General features: G+C 37.8%; 1 protein-coding gene across 5 annotated transcripts in view; it reads right to left on the bottom strand.

Moving 5' to 3' along the window:
* PAN2 (PAN2-PAN3 deadenylation complex catalytic subunit PAN2) overlaps positions 1-13,661 on the bottom strand; it is a 28,606-nt gene that overhangs the window by 9,724 nt on the left and 5,221 nt on the right. For 4 of the 5 annotated variants that reach the window (XM_089729027.1, XM_089729026.1, XM_089729023.1 and 1 more), the window contains 12 exons: positions 13,398-13,620; positions 12,558-12,697; positions 11,687-11,839; positions 10,469-10,565; positions 9,143-9,238; positions 8,454-8,570; positions 7,232-7,313; positions 5,846-6,003; positions 4,007-4,253; positions 3,492-3,515; positions 1,140-1,282; positions 396-586 (listed from right to left, as the gene is read on the bottom strand). In XM_089729027.1, the coding sequence (XP_089585153.1) occupies positions 396-586; positions 1,140-1,282; positions 3,492-3,515; positions 4,007-4,253; positions 5,846-6,003; positions 7,232-7,313; positions 8,454-8,570; positions 9,143-9,238; positions 10,469-10,565; positions 11,687-11,839; positions 12,558-12,697; positions 13,398-13,620 (1,671 nt within the window). The remainder of the gene's footprint in view (positions 1-395; positions 587-1,139; positions 1,283-3,491; positions 3,516-4,006; positions 4,254-5,845; positions 6,004-7,231; positions 7,314-8,453; positions 8,571-9,142; positions 9,239-10,468; positions 10,566-11,686; positions 11,840-12,557; positions 12,698-13,397; positions 13,621-13,661) is intronic. The other variant, XM_089729024.1, reaches the window with a different exon arrangement.

Raw genomic sequence — 13,661 nt, 5'->3', positions numbered from 1 at the left:
CGTGAGCTCTAAGTGTCGGACTGGCAAGGTGTTGCGCAGCGCCGGGATGAATGGCAAAGTTTATTGTCGGAGGCCAAGGCCCACTTCGGGGTCATAGCGCCAACTCTGTAGTAGTAGTAGTAGTACACGATTATAGTCTCGAATCGTGGAAGTTGTCCATGGTCCGCACTGGTAGGTATCACCACCCTGCCTATTTCTGCCGTGAAGTAGTAACACGATTCGGTTTGAAGGGTGGGGCAGACCTTAGAACTTATCTCAAGGTGGGTGGCGCATTTACGTTATACATGTCGATCGTCTCCAGTAACCTATAAACACTAGGTGGGCTGTGAGCTCGTCCATCCATCTAAGCAATAAAAAATAATTTAATAATAATAGTAATTCGAAGTTATAATCACCGCAGGAGTCGCCCTCGCTGCGTGGTCGGTGTGAACCGCGAGCAGTGGTCGCACCACGCCGGCGTGCTCCGCCGCGCCGCCAACGACGCGCGCACGAGTTCGACGAACCCGCCCCTCGCCTCCCCGGCGCCGCCCGCGCCCGTCGGCGGGTACTGCAGGGCGCACGCCAGCACAACCGACTCCCTGCCCTCCTGCGTGAAACATTACCGAGTGTTTATGGTGCATGGAACATCATTGTAACTTGAATGTTTTATTGATTTAATCGACATTTTAGCAACTTTACAGGAGAACCATTTAAAGTTTAAAATTTGGAAAATATATCAGGACTTTTCGGCGGGAACGCGAGGAGTGGAGTTGTGTGATTTGTTTTATTCTGTCTATTTAGTGTTTCTTAAGGTTTAAATGAGTAATAACGGTGGTTTATTAACTGTTTAGTATCTATGGGAATGCACAAATATGGGAAAATAAAACAAAGCCGCTGAACGTAACTTCTCGAGATCCTCTAAAAAGTCCACTGAAAAGTCTCAGGAAATGACCACCATTTTACTGAAATTATATTTCGTTCTATATCATCTCACCTCATTTCATTTCATTTAGTTTTCATTTCTTTTTCATTTCATGTCATGTTTGATATCAAACCGAAACGCATTACTGCTTCACGGCAGAAATAGGCAGGGTGGTGGTACCTACCCGCGCGGACTCACAAGAGGTCCTACCTATTCCCCCCCGATCTAGTGTACCGACCTCCTTGTTGCATTTCAAGCAGCGGTTGAGCTGATGCCGGCCGATGGCAAACAGCTGCGAGATCTCGGTCTCCTCCCGGTGCGCCTGTCGGTTGTTCAGCTCGTGACTTTCGTGGTTTTGCAACGGCCCCACGCCGTCGACGCCTGTGTGTGTGCGTGTTTGTATCAAACTACATACCAACACTTGAAAGGCAAACCCGACTAAGCGACAATAACTGCTTTGTATATAAATGATAGGCAATAACCATATTCGATGCGCAAGAAAAAATAGATTTCTAGATCTATTCAATTCATTTCAAATCTTATTTATCCGGAAGAATCCAAAAGGTAGACGTTAAAGGAACGAGATCTTCCGGTGCCTTACTTAAAATGGGTGTTCCTCAGGGTTCCATATTGGGTCCCTTCCTATTTCTTGTATATATCAATGATTTACCTAAGTTTATTGAAACCCGTCACGAGGTCGTATTATTCGCTGATGATACATCATTATTATTTAAAATTAAACGACATTTGGAAGATTATGACGATGTGAATGATGCTATCTCGCGCGTGGTACATTGGTTTAGTGTTAATAATCTGTTATTAAATAACAAAAAAACAAAATGTATAATATTTACCACACCTAATGTTAGACAAGTAGACACTAATATTACTGTAAGTGGAGAGACACTGGAGCTTGTGGATTCGACAGTTTTTCTTGGTATAACAGTTGATTCCAAGCTGCAGTGGGGTCCTCACATATGCAAGTTAGCGAGTAGACTTAGTTCTGCAGCGTTTGCGGTAAAAAAAAAACGAACGTATACTAATGAAGATACGGCACGCCTGGTTTATTTTAGTTATTTTCATAGTGTTATGTCCTATGGCATTTTGCTATGGGGCAATGCTGCCGATGTCGAAACGATTTTCATCCTGCAGAAGAGGGCTATTCGTGCTATTTATAATATGCACCCGAGGGAATCCTTGAGGGACAAGTTTAAGGAAATCAAAATTCTAACTTTAGCGTCCCAATACATTTTTGAAAATTTATTGTACGTGCCTAAAAACATTGAAGAATTCCCCAGAGTCTGTGATTTGCACAATGTGAACATTAGGAACAAACATAGGCTTGCGTTGCCGGCGGCTCGAATTAAGAAAATAAGCAACTCTTTTAGGGGGCTGGGTGTACAGCTTTTCAACAAGATCCCACTAAACGTTCAATTACTACCAGTTCATAGATTTAAGAAAACTGTTAAGGAACGTTTGTGCAACAAGGCATATTATAAAGTTAAGGATTATTTACTAGATGGCACTACGTGGGAATGAGGCGCTCGCTCCTGGCCTTTTAATTTTCCATTTTTTTTTTTTTTTTTTTAATTGTATTTTTTGACTTGTTTTTTCTTTTATTGTAAATATTTTTATTTATTTAAAAAAAAGAAAATATTTGAGAAAAAACAAAAAAAAAAAAAGCCCGCTGAGTTTGTTTCGCCGATTCTTCTCAGGACTGTGGGTTTTTTTGGAACCGGTGGTAGAGTTAACATTGTTATTTGTATTTTGACATTTAACAAGTGTGTCATACTGACATCTAAGTTGAAATAAATGATTTTGAATTTGAATTTGAATTTCAATCCTACAGCTAGATTCGTTAAAATAGATTTATTTTCAGGTATTTCAACTTTAAGTTAGTCTACTGTAAAGTTCACGCATTGTCGCTTAGTCACGTTTGCCTTTCAAGCGTCGATACGTATATGTATATCAAAAATCGCAATTCATTTAAGTAAAAGTAAATGCGTAGCAATTCGTGTGTATACATTTCCGTTTTGATAAAAAAGGTAAAGAAAACATCTTTTGTTTGTCACTTGTAGCATATAGAAAAGCTATTTTGAAATATTTATAAGGTGATTTAGTCCGATGAGTATTATAGTTTTACAGTGTAAGTTTTGTAAGTATTGTGTTGCTTTTGTTTATTGAAATTTTTAAATTTCTCTTCTCTGTTCACTTTCTACTTATATGTGATTTTGATTGTGGAAACATATTTGCTTATTGTTTTAGCTATTTTTTTAAATATTATAATAAGTTTGTAATGTACTGTTTGTTTCCTAAATGAATAAATAATTAAATAAATAAAAAATGACTAGCGGTAGGGCATAGCTGTGTGCCCGGCGAAAAGCAGTCCGGCTTGTGAAAGTTACGACCGACGACAGTACAGTAATTGGTATTATTATACTTTGGCCTAAAATGATGATCAAAATAATCAAAATAAAGACTTTTAGTCCGGCCTCCTATTTAAAGGTACTTTTTTGTTTCTAATCACTTTTTTATGCATATACGTAGTATCGAATAAGTCTGTTTTACATTTATAAAACAACTTACTCACCTGCAAATTGTATTCCGAAAAAGACTGCGTGAAATGAAATACAAAAGACGTCTTTTATCTCACGATTGTAACATCGATATATTAATTAATATAACGGGAATGACTCTTTGTTTGTCTCGTTTAATTTATATTTACTACGAGTATTAGCAGTAGATTGACTGTTAGAGCATGGAAACAAAATGACAATTTCCTGACTAAATCACGTGACAACATGTCATTATAATTTAATTTGATTTCTCTTTTAAATATCTATTTTCAAGTAACACGAAACATCTACCATTTGCCGTGTAATGTTCGAGTAAAAATATCGCCTTTAGATTCGGATAAGTTTTTAGCTCACAAATCGATTTAAGCTTACACACGGTCGAGTGTTTTATTTGCGAGGCTATTGTACGTTTCTTGCATAACAATCGTTAGTCCAAAGCAAAGTGACTTCGACTTATGCGCTGAAATATCTACTAACCCCACGACCTTGATTATCCGCCGTCGTATATGTGAGGGTTTGTCGTTCTCACCTTCATCCCTGCCCGGCCAGAGTTCGCCATCCTCTTGACAATCAAACTCGGTGGGTCCCAAGAACTCCAGTTCGGTATACTGACAGTCCTCGGAGTACTGTCCGTTCATTAGCGAGTGACGTTCCTTCGGGTTGGACGCGCGCGGCGCTTTGGGCGGACTGTTCGCTATCAGCGCTAGCTCCTTCTCCTTCTTACGGGTCTCGAGGATCTCGTAATGAATCTGGTGCAGGATGAAGCGGTTCCAGCTCTGCAAGAACGTATTTATATGAACTAGCGTCAACAGCGCTTACTGGCGATAGGACCTCTTGTGAGTCCGCACGGGTAGGTACCACCACCCCGCCTATTTCTGCCGTGAAGCAGTAATGCGTTTCGGTTTGAAGGGTGGGGCAGCCGTTGTAACTATACTGATATCTTAGAACTTATATATCAAGATGTGTGGCGCATTTACGTTGTGGATGTCTATGGGCTCCAATAACCACTTAACACCAGGTGGGCTGTGAGCTCGTCCACACATCTAAGCAATAAAAAAAAATAAAAAAAAGTAGTTGAAACTTTGCTGTAAGCGTATATGGGCTTCGATTACCCCATACAACCCGATGAATCTGGCTGTCGTCAGTAATAAAACTTAATATCAATAATACTCTTTGAAGCATTATGAAGAACAAATGACAGGTAAATAGATAGATAGTTATATAATAAGACAAAGACGAACAAGAGAAAGAGTAGGTCTCCCACGAGGTAGAGCGAAGACCTGCTAAAGGATCTAGATGCAAATTGCGCAGGACCGGAAGTTGCAGCAAACCTGGAGGGAAACCTGGGTCCAGCAGTGGAGGTCTGTGGGCCGATGGTGATCAAATGGGACAGTATAATAATTCATAAAGCTGTTTAACTAATACTACACACTTTCGAAAATCTGCCAACAGTTTTATGAGTACTTTTGTGACAGTAATTATCACAACATTCAACATCTGAGTCACATAAGTTGTAGTGGAGTGTTCGAAACGTTCAGTTTTATACATATACTAGCTGACCCGACAAACGTTGTTTTAACATATATAAGATTTCTAGGGAGTTTCTAGTGTAGAAAAAAAAACCTCATTCAACCACATAATGCCTCATTATAACCAAAAAAAAATCTCCAAGCAATAAAAAATAAATGTTAGGGGATGAACAACCCTTATCACTTAAGGGTATGAAAAATAGATAATAGCCGATTCTCAGACCTACTGAACAAACATATAAAATTTCATAAAAATCGGTCAAATCGTTTCAAAGGAGTATGGTAACTAGCATTGTAACGTGACACAAGAATTTTACATATAAGATGTAAACAAAGGGCTTGACACTTCAGTTAGTTTGTACAGTTTGTATTTGCCACGTAATAACTGTGATGTATAATTTATCTGTGTACTTGTCTGATTCTATGGAGCTGGTCTGTCATATTGACGGATAACAAAGCATCTTAAGAAGATAATATTAGGTTAAACAAGTGAAACTTATATATTGTAATTTGAATATTGAAAAAATATAGAATAATCAGAACTGGTGAAACAATAGCTTTAAATATTGTTTCTTTTTACAGCTGAATTTGTGATTAATTCATTTTAAAGAATGTTTTGTAATAGTGTTAAAACTAGTCCATGTAATAAAATAGAATTTCAGAGCAACTCAATTTTGGTTCTATGTAGTTTTACTGTTCACCATAATATCTAAGGATAAGTATAAAATAACACATTAATATATACATCCAAAGTAACAATATTAGAATCCAATTCAATTCAGAGCGAAGCAAAATAAAATATTCCTGAATTTTTTTTTTTATCAATAAAAGATTATTACCTGTATTAGGGCTACCAAATCGACTCTTATGTCGGGCGCGCGGTCTGGCAGTATCAGTCCTAGGGCAGCCGCTTCGGGGACCGTACGAAACGCGCGTAGGAAGTTTGTGGCCTGACAAGGCGTGCCCCCAGACGTGTCCAGCATGCGAAATAGAAAACCTGACGGTGAAATGCACTAGTGTGAGAGACTTTGAAGTCGCCGTGGCCTAAAAGATAAGCCGTCCGGTGCATTCGTGTCGAGCGATGTACCGGTGTTCGAATCTCAGGCAGGTACCAATTTTTCTAATGAAATACGTACTCGGCAAATGTTTACGAATGACTTCCACGGTGAAGGAATAGCATCGTGTAATAAAAATCAAAACCCGCAAAATTATAATTTGCGTAATTACTGATGGTAGGACCTCTTGGGAGTCCGAACGGGTAGGTACCACCACCCTGCCTATTTCTGCCGTGAAGCAGTAATGCGTTTCGGTCTGAAGGGTGGGGCAGCCGTTGTAACTATACTGATACCTTAGAACTTATATCTCATTGTGGGTGGCGCATTTACGTTGTAGATGTCTATAGGCCCCAGTAACCACTTAACACCAAGTGGGCTGTGAGCTCGTCCAAAAACCAAATCAATAAAAAAAAACCTAAACTGATGGTCTTGTGAGATCATATCAGCGTAACCGGGTAAGTAGGTGAGCTCACGGGACTCAAGCCTGACGTCGTTGCTAATACGAACCCTAGCAAGAGCCGTGCTTTGCATCTACCAGCGGATCGGAAACGCGACCCACTGAGAGATCCGGCGAGAAACTCAGTGGGCTATTCGCTAGCCGTTACGCGCGGCTTCGCTCGCTTGGTCTAAGAAAATTATGTAGTTTAATGGATTTTTTTTTCGGGATAAAGGTAGACCCATGTCAATGGCCTGCTCTAATAATATCACTTATAAGAAAATCATGTCAATCCGTTGTTTCGTTTTGACGTGAAAGAAAGAAAAACACACTTTCACATTCATAATATTAGTGTGGAATCTTGAAAATATGTATAGTGATTAGAGAGACGACAATTGTGTTATTGTGAAGGTGACAAAATATATAAGATTAACAATATAACATAATTAAATATACGGTTCAAACAATTTTAATAGATTACAAGAATAAAAACATCGTTTATGTTTAGTTTCTTTGAAAGCCTGTACACTGAAAACTTTCAATGATTATTTATATAATAATATTCATATTTTATTCTTTTCATATTTTTTTCATTGTAATTGTAATGAAATATCCGTTTTATTCTGTTCCTATGAACACAAGACACACAAGTGCCCTATATGTTCATAGACACAATTGTTCTATATTTGAATCGCCATCTTTCATAGATAATACAAAAAAAAACACAGACTTACCTAATTCACAGCTCAAGCAGAACTCTTTGGCGCACGTGTGTGCTAGCAACGTGGCTTTGACCGGCGGCGTGTAGTACAAAACCTGCGTTAAGGTGAGCGAATTAGGTTTAAAATCGAAAACTAGTTTTACAACTTTGAAATAGTAAAATGTTAAGACAATTCTACGTGGATATCAAATGGTTTGTTAATAATAGAATAGATCAAAAGATCAAAGATAGCATGGTACCATTTTACGGAGGTTCGAATCATTTCTGCTTAACTACGCAAAATAAGAGTATTTTAATGTGTCAACAATTAGAAAAAATGTATTTTATATGCATGTCCTTTTATGGACCTCAAGTAAGCAACATATTATTATGTATGAAAAGATGGGGACTGAAATAGATGCAATCTGCAAATACCGTGAGAGAAAGGCAAAAATCCATCCAAGAATATCTGATAAATACACCTGAAATTATTGATATATTAATTTTTTGGTGATTTTCATCAATCAATCATCAGTTTTCATTATCATACGACTACTACGATGTAGGTACAGGATGCGTTTCGGTTTGAAGGGTGGGGCAGCTGTTGTAACTATATTGAGATCTTAGAACTCATATCTCAAGGTTGGTGGCGGCATTTACGTTGTAGATGTCTATAAGCTCCGGTAACCACTTAACACCAGGTGGGCTGTGAACTCGCCCCCACATCTAAGCAATAAAAACAGTGAAAAGATGGGGACTGTTAAAGATGCAATCTGCAAATACCGTGAGAAAAGGCAAAAATCCATCCACATAAATTCAGCGAATACTAACTATACCTTTCCGGTAAAGATGCTCAGAGAAATTCAAGAATATCTGATATTATAAATAAATCTGAAACTATTGATATATTGATTCTTGGGTGATTTTCATCAATCAATCGTAAATTTTCAATACAATTTTCAGTACAGGGTGTGTGTTTACTATATAACTAATGGTGCGTTCAAAAATTAATATGCGCCTTGTTTTGGCAAAAATACTCAGAGAAATTCAAGAATATCTGATAAATAAATCTGAAACTATTGATATATTAATTCTTGAGTGATTTTCATCAATCAATCATAAATTTTCAATACAGGGTGTGTGTTTTCTATATAACTAATGGAACGTTCAAAAATTAATATACGCCTTGTTTTCGTCCCAGTTTAAAATTCTGCGATCCTCACCCATAGAACAATATGATCTACTCAAACACATACCTGTAACATGGCATTGCAGTATGAATTCGGTAATGTAGCCTCCAGTCCGGGCTGACCTGTTTTATTGAAACTCTCTAATTCTTCGTTCGGACCGTGTTTATTGTATCGTATGTCGAGCTGAAATACACAATGATGTTGAAAAAAAATACATACAAAATTTATTAATACAAACACCGTCTTCTGATTCAGAGTTAAAATTTCAATTCTATTAGTTCAGAGGTTAATTTAGAATTTAACTAGCCGTACTCGCCCGCTTCGCTGGACATTTAAAATTAACATTACTATTTATAGTCATTATTATTAGGGAGTCCAACACTGATGTAAATATTAGCCTATCCATTAAGTACGTGTATTTTCTACATAGATACCAAGTTTCAAGTCAATCGGATGCATGGTTCAGTAGTTATAACGGAACATCCGTAAAAACACTGTAGATTTATATATTATAGTATAGATTACAATATTCCAATCCAACCGACGTACAAGTAAGCGAGTTACGCAAAACTTAATAAAACAATTAAGTAGCTTCCATAATAATAATTTCTAACGTGTAATTTATTCAATACATAAAATGACAATGGGGGCTCACATTATGCTGGTTTGTTTATTACATCCCCAAAAAATTTGGTAAAAAATTAGATTATATTAAAAACGCTATTATTTTTTATATGAAAGTAACATCTACAAACCTTCTGATAATGTTTCGGTATTGGCTGCATTATTACTTTATTTCCGTTTATTTTTGATATACTCATTTCTTCTAACGATTCTTCAAGGTACGGCATCTGTGTTCAAATGTGTCTTAAGAAAAATGACTTCGCTTTGTTTAAGAATATATTGTAAATAAAGCTCTAAATACGATGAAGTTTTTGTTTACTTATTTATTACTCACTCAATCGCATTAGATTCGCAAATTACAAAATATTATCAATATTTAAAAATGGGCGGTGTGTCGGCTATAAAGGCAGTAGGTGTTGACCGCGGCAACCCCTTACTCCGCCCTTGACCCTTGACCTTGGGGGGATCGGACACTTGGGTGAGTGCAGAGGAGTTGATTAGTGTATAGGGGCCTGAACACCACCCTTGGGCCCGCGGTCCGCTCCCAACATTTGGAGCTCGTTCAGTCCACGTACGCCGCGCGACCCTAGGCGCGGGGCGTCGTAGGAGATTCGACCACCGGCCATAAAAACAAGATTAATAAACAATAGATTAAAAAAACTAACAATATACGCTTTTATAGAAAATCCAACTAAAAAATAGAAAATAAATTATAATAAATTTGAATTAAATATATTTTAGTGTAAAAAAGCGTGGGGTGCTTTTCAGGATTTTAATAAAATAACCCTTCTACTCATATCTGTTCATAAAACATTTATCGCTACTGATACCATGCACCCCGCGGTTTTTTTACAATAAAATCAATTTTTCTTACACCATTTATAATTCAAATTTATTTTCTATTTTTTAGTTGGATTTTCTACAAAAGCATGTTTTGTTAGTTTTTTTAAACTATTATTTATTTTTCATTTTTTAGTCGAATTTCAAAGTTTTTCAATATTTTTTTTAATATTGAATTGTCATCGGTCCTTAATAAATATACCATTCTATATTTCGAGTTAATCCGACGTTTTGAAGGGGGTCAAAATCATGTTCAAAGATTCCGTTACATACAAACATACATACGTCTGAAGCTAATAAAAGCGTATTAAAAAGATTTCTTTTACATTACATTACATTTCTTTCCGTGGGTGTTATAAATTAACAGGAAAATTAGCAGCAGTTTTTCTCGAGTACCTAGGGTATTACGATCGTCAACAGACATAGTAATGGTGATAGGTAAGGACGGTAATTATAAGCCCGCACTGGTAGGTACCAAAATCCTGCGGGTTTCTGCCACTAAATAATCATCTTACGTTCCAGTTTGAGGGGTGGGGCCGTTGTACTATACGATTTAGACTTCGACTTTAAGTTCTTCGTCTTAAAGTGGCGAATGGCAATGAATAATATTTATTTACCTGATTCCTTCTAAAAGTTTTCGGATTAGGCGCGTATCCTATTGGACCTTGCATTTTCATCGATTTCAAAACTTCAGGATCGACCGGCTTTGGTTTTCTGTAACAAAACATTTATGTACTAGAGATATACTAGAGCCATTCAAACGATTTAAAATATTCCGATACGTAAATAATATTTTGCATTTATCTCTGTATGCTGCTGTATGTAGCTCTGTATATTCATACGTGCATTTGATTTATCACATTGAGTTAATTTTTTTGTTGTTACAGCATCGACGACATTTTCTGGCATACTTCCAAAAGATTATGATAGATGGCGCTTCGTTTTATGATACGAATAGTGACCGAGCTTCACAAGTTTAAATTTGAAAGCTTAAATTCTAATTATTTTAAATGATTATACTTTTTTTGGGACTATCGACTATCTATCTATATATATAAAAATGAATTGCTGTTCGTTAGTCTCGCTAAAACTCGAGAACGGCTGGACCGATTTGGCTAATTTTGGTATTGAATTATTTGTAGGAGTCCAGGGAAGATTTAGAAGATAAATATGCAAATGCTCGGAATTAAATAAAAATAAAAAATTTAAAAATTTTATTTTTTCTTTGTTGTGTCCCCCGTCGGACGGATTCCTTTTGTTTGTTTTAAGTTTATTTTATAGAAAAGTTTAGGTATTTTATTTATCGATTGAGGCACTACGAAGTCTACCGGGTCAGACTTCAGGTTTGAAGTCGTCGTGGCCTAAAGGATAAGATGTCCGGTGCATTCGTGTTGAAGCGATGCACCGGTGTTCGAATCCCGCAGGCGGGTACCAATTTTTCTAATGAAATATGTACTCAACAAATGTTCACGATTGACTTCCACGGTGAAGGAATAACATCGTGTAATAAAAATCAAACCCGCAAAATTATAATTTGCGTAATTACTGGTGGTAGGACCTCTTGTGAGTCCGCGCGGATAGGTACCACCGCCCTGCTTATTTCTGCCGTGAAGCAGTAATGCGTTTCGGTTTGAAAGGTGGGGTAGCCGTTGTAACTATACTGAGATTTTAGAACTTGTATCTCAAGGTGGGTGGCGCGTCTACGTTGTAGATGTCTATGGGCTCCAGTAACCACTTAAAATCAGGTGGGCTGTGAGCTCGTCCAACCATCTACGCAATAAAAAAAAAAAAAAAAAAAGCTAGTTCTAGATATAATTAATTATACGTGTACCAACCTATACACTTTCCTAAAGAATTCCGGTGGCAATTCATTGAACCATTTCCCGCCGCTCGCCAGCTGAGGTAGTGGCACGGACGAGTACTGGAACCTGGTGTCGCTGAACCGAACGTAAGGTAGACCTTCCACTGGATCCGCGAACTCTGTTGACCTAGAATAAAATACAATACATAATACATAATAGAAGTTCATAAACAGAAATCGGTAAATTAAATTCTCTCTCTCTCTCTCTCTCTCTCTCTCAGATTGGGTGTGTTTAAGCTTACACCCGCCTTGATATATAAGTTCTAAGGTCTCAGTATAGTTACAACGGCTGCCACACCCTTCAAACCGACCTATTTAGGAAAAAGCAATAATTATTAAGGAATAGCATCGTGTAATAAAAATCAAACCAGCAAAATTATAATGCGCATTTATGTAGTAGATGTCTATGGGCTCCAGTAACCACTTAACACCAGGTGGGGTGTGAGCTCATCCACCCACCTAAGCAATAAAAAAAATTAAACAATCGGTTTGTGTTAATGAAATTTGAGGTCTGATTAAATAAATATCTATGGATGAAATTAGTTCTTGTTGCCAGAGAAAAGTGCAACAATCCCAGATTTTATTTAAATTATGGTCACATCCAATATCCTCAATCTAAGTATCCAATTATTTAACACAGCACTGCCAATCAGAAACTTAATTAGGTTAATTGAAATAGAATATTAAATGCAAATCAAAATTGATTCTGATGTATGACTATTATGACTTTAACAATTATGCTTTGCAAAAATCTACTATGCAGCTTCCTCTTCTTTCGCTTGCATATAACTTTATATTACTTTTTTTTTATATTTTGGCTTACCTTATTACTTTGATATCCGTACCTTGAAAAATTATTGTATACAGGTTCGTGATTCTGCGTCGGTGAGAAAAGATTTAAATGTCCTGATTGGTCACCGAAAGCGAGGGCTTGACTCGTCGACGCAACGTCCATCACATTGCACTGTGAGCTGTGCGTCTCTACCTGGAGACAAATGTTTGACCTCTCAATGTGACCTTGATTAGGAATCTCAAATCGTAAACCAATTTGACCTCTCTATCTCCACCAGTCTACGACCCGAAATCAGTTCGTTTATTTTTTGTGATATGACGATAGCTAATGAAGTGGTTATGGGCTGCTCCGCCTTTTTTCCCCTAATTATTCGCTGGTAGCCTAAGCGACTATTCCAGACGGGTAGGTGAGCTCACGGGCTCAACCTAAGAGAATTTGCTAACACTAACCCTAGCAAGAGCAGTGCTTCGCAGAATCTACCAGCGGATCGGAATTTCGGCCCACTGAGCAAATCCGGCGAGAAACTCAGTGGGTTATGTCTGTTGGTAATGTTACATGTCGAACTCGCTTTCGACTAGTTGAAGGAGATTCTGGTGATTAGAATGCCTAAAAGCACCGAAAGAGTGGATCCAGAATTTCCGAAGAGATGTGTCTAGGGGACGGCAGTTGTTCGTTGCACTGTCGCCTGTTCATCATCTGCTCCCAGACTCTATCGTATATCTCTACTCTACCTACGAAACCCTCAGAGTTAAGGGGAATATTACATATTGCCTGTACCGGGCGCTAATTCAAAACGAACCGAATATAACAAACATATCTGTCACTACCAAGCTACTACGTACAAACAAAGTTAAAGCCCATCCCTATTATGTTTGTATTGTCCTATTCCTACCTTAAAAATTGACTGCCTTTCTTCAGGTGCGTTCACGTGTAACAAACTGACGTGTCCGTCGCCCGAAGCAGCTACTGCCCTACCAGAGAACGCCGGCAGGAAGTGAAGTAGCAGTGGCGGTGATGTGGTATGAATGGTCCAACCTCCTTGCCCAGGGTTACTGCCGCGTAGACATCGGACGTCCCAGACCACTATGTAGGGTTCTGCGACTACCCCTCCAACGCTAAGAAAATCAGTAAATTTGCTACCTATAAACAAGTTTGA

This window comes from Bombyx mandarina, chromosome 08 (genome assembly GCF_030267445.1).
Source record: "Bombyx mandarina strain Sakado chromosome 08, ASM3026744v2".
NCBI classification, from domain to species: Eukaryota; Metazoa; Arthropoda; class Insecta; order Lepidoptera; family Bombycidae; genus Bombyx; species Bombyx mandarina.
This window is presented reverse-complemented; position numbering and strand designations above follow the sequence as displayed.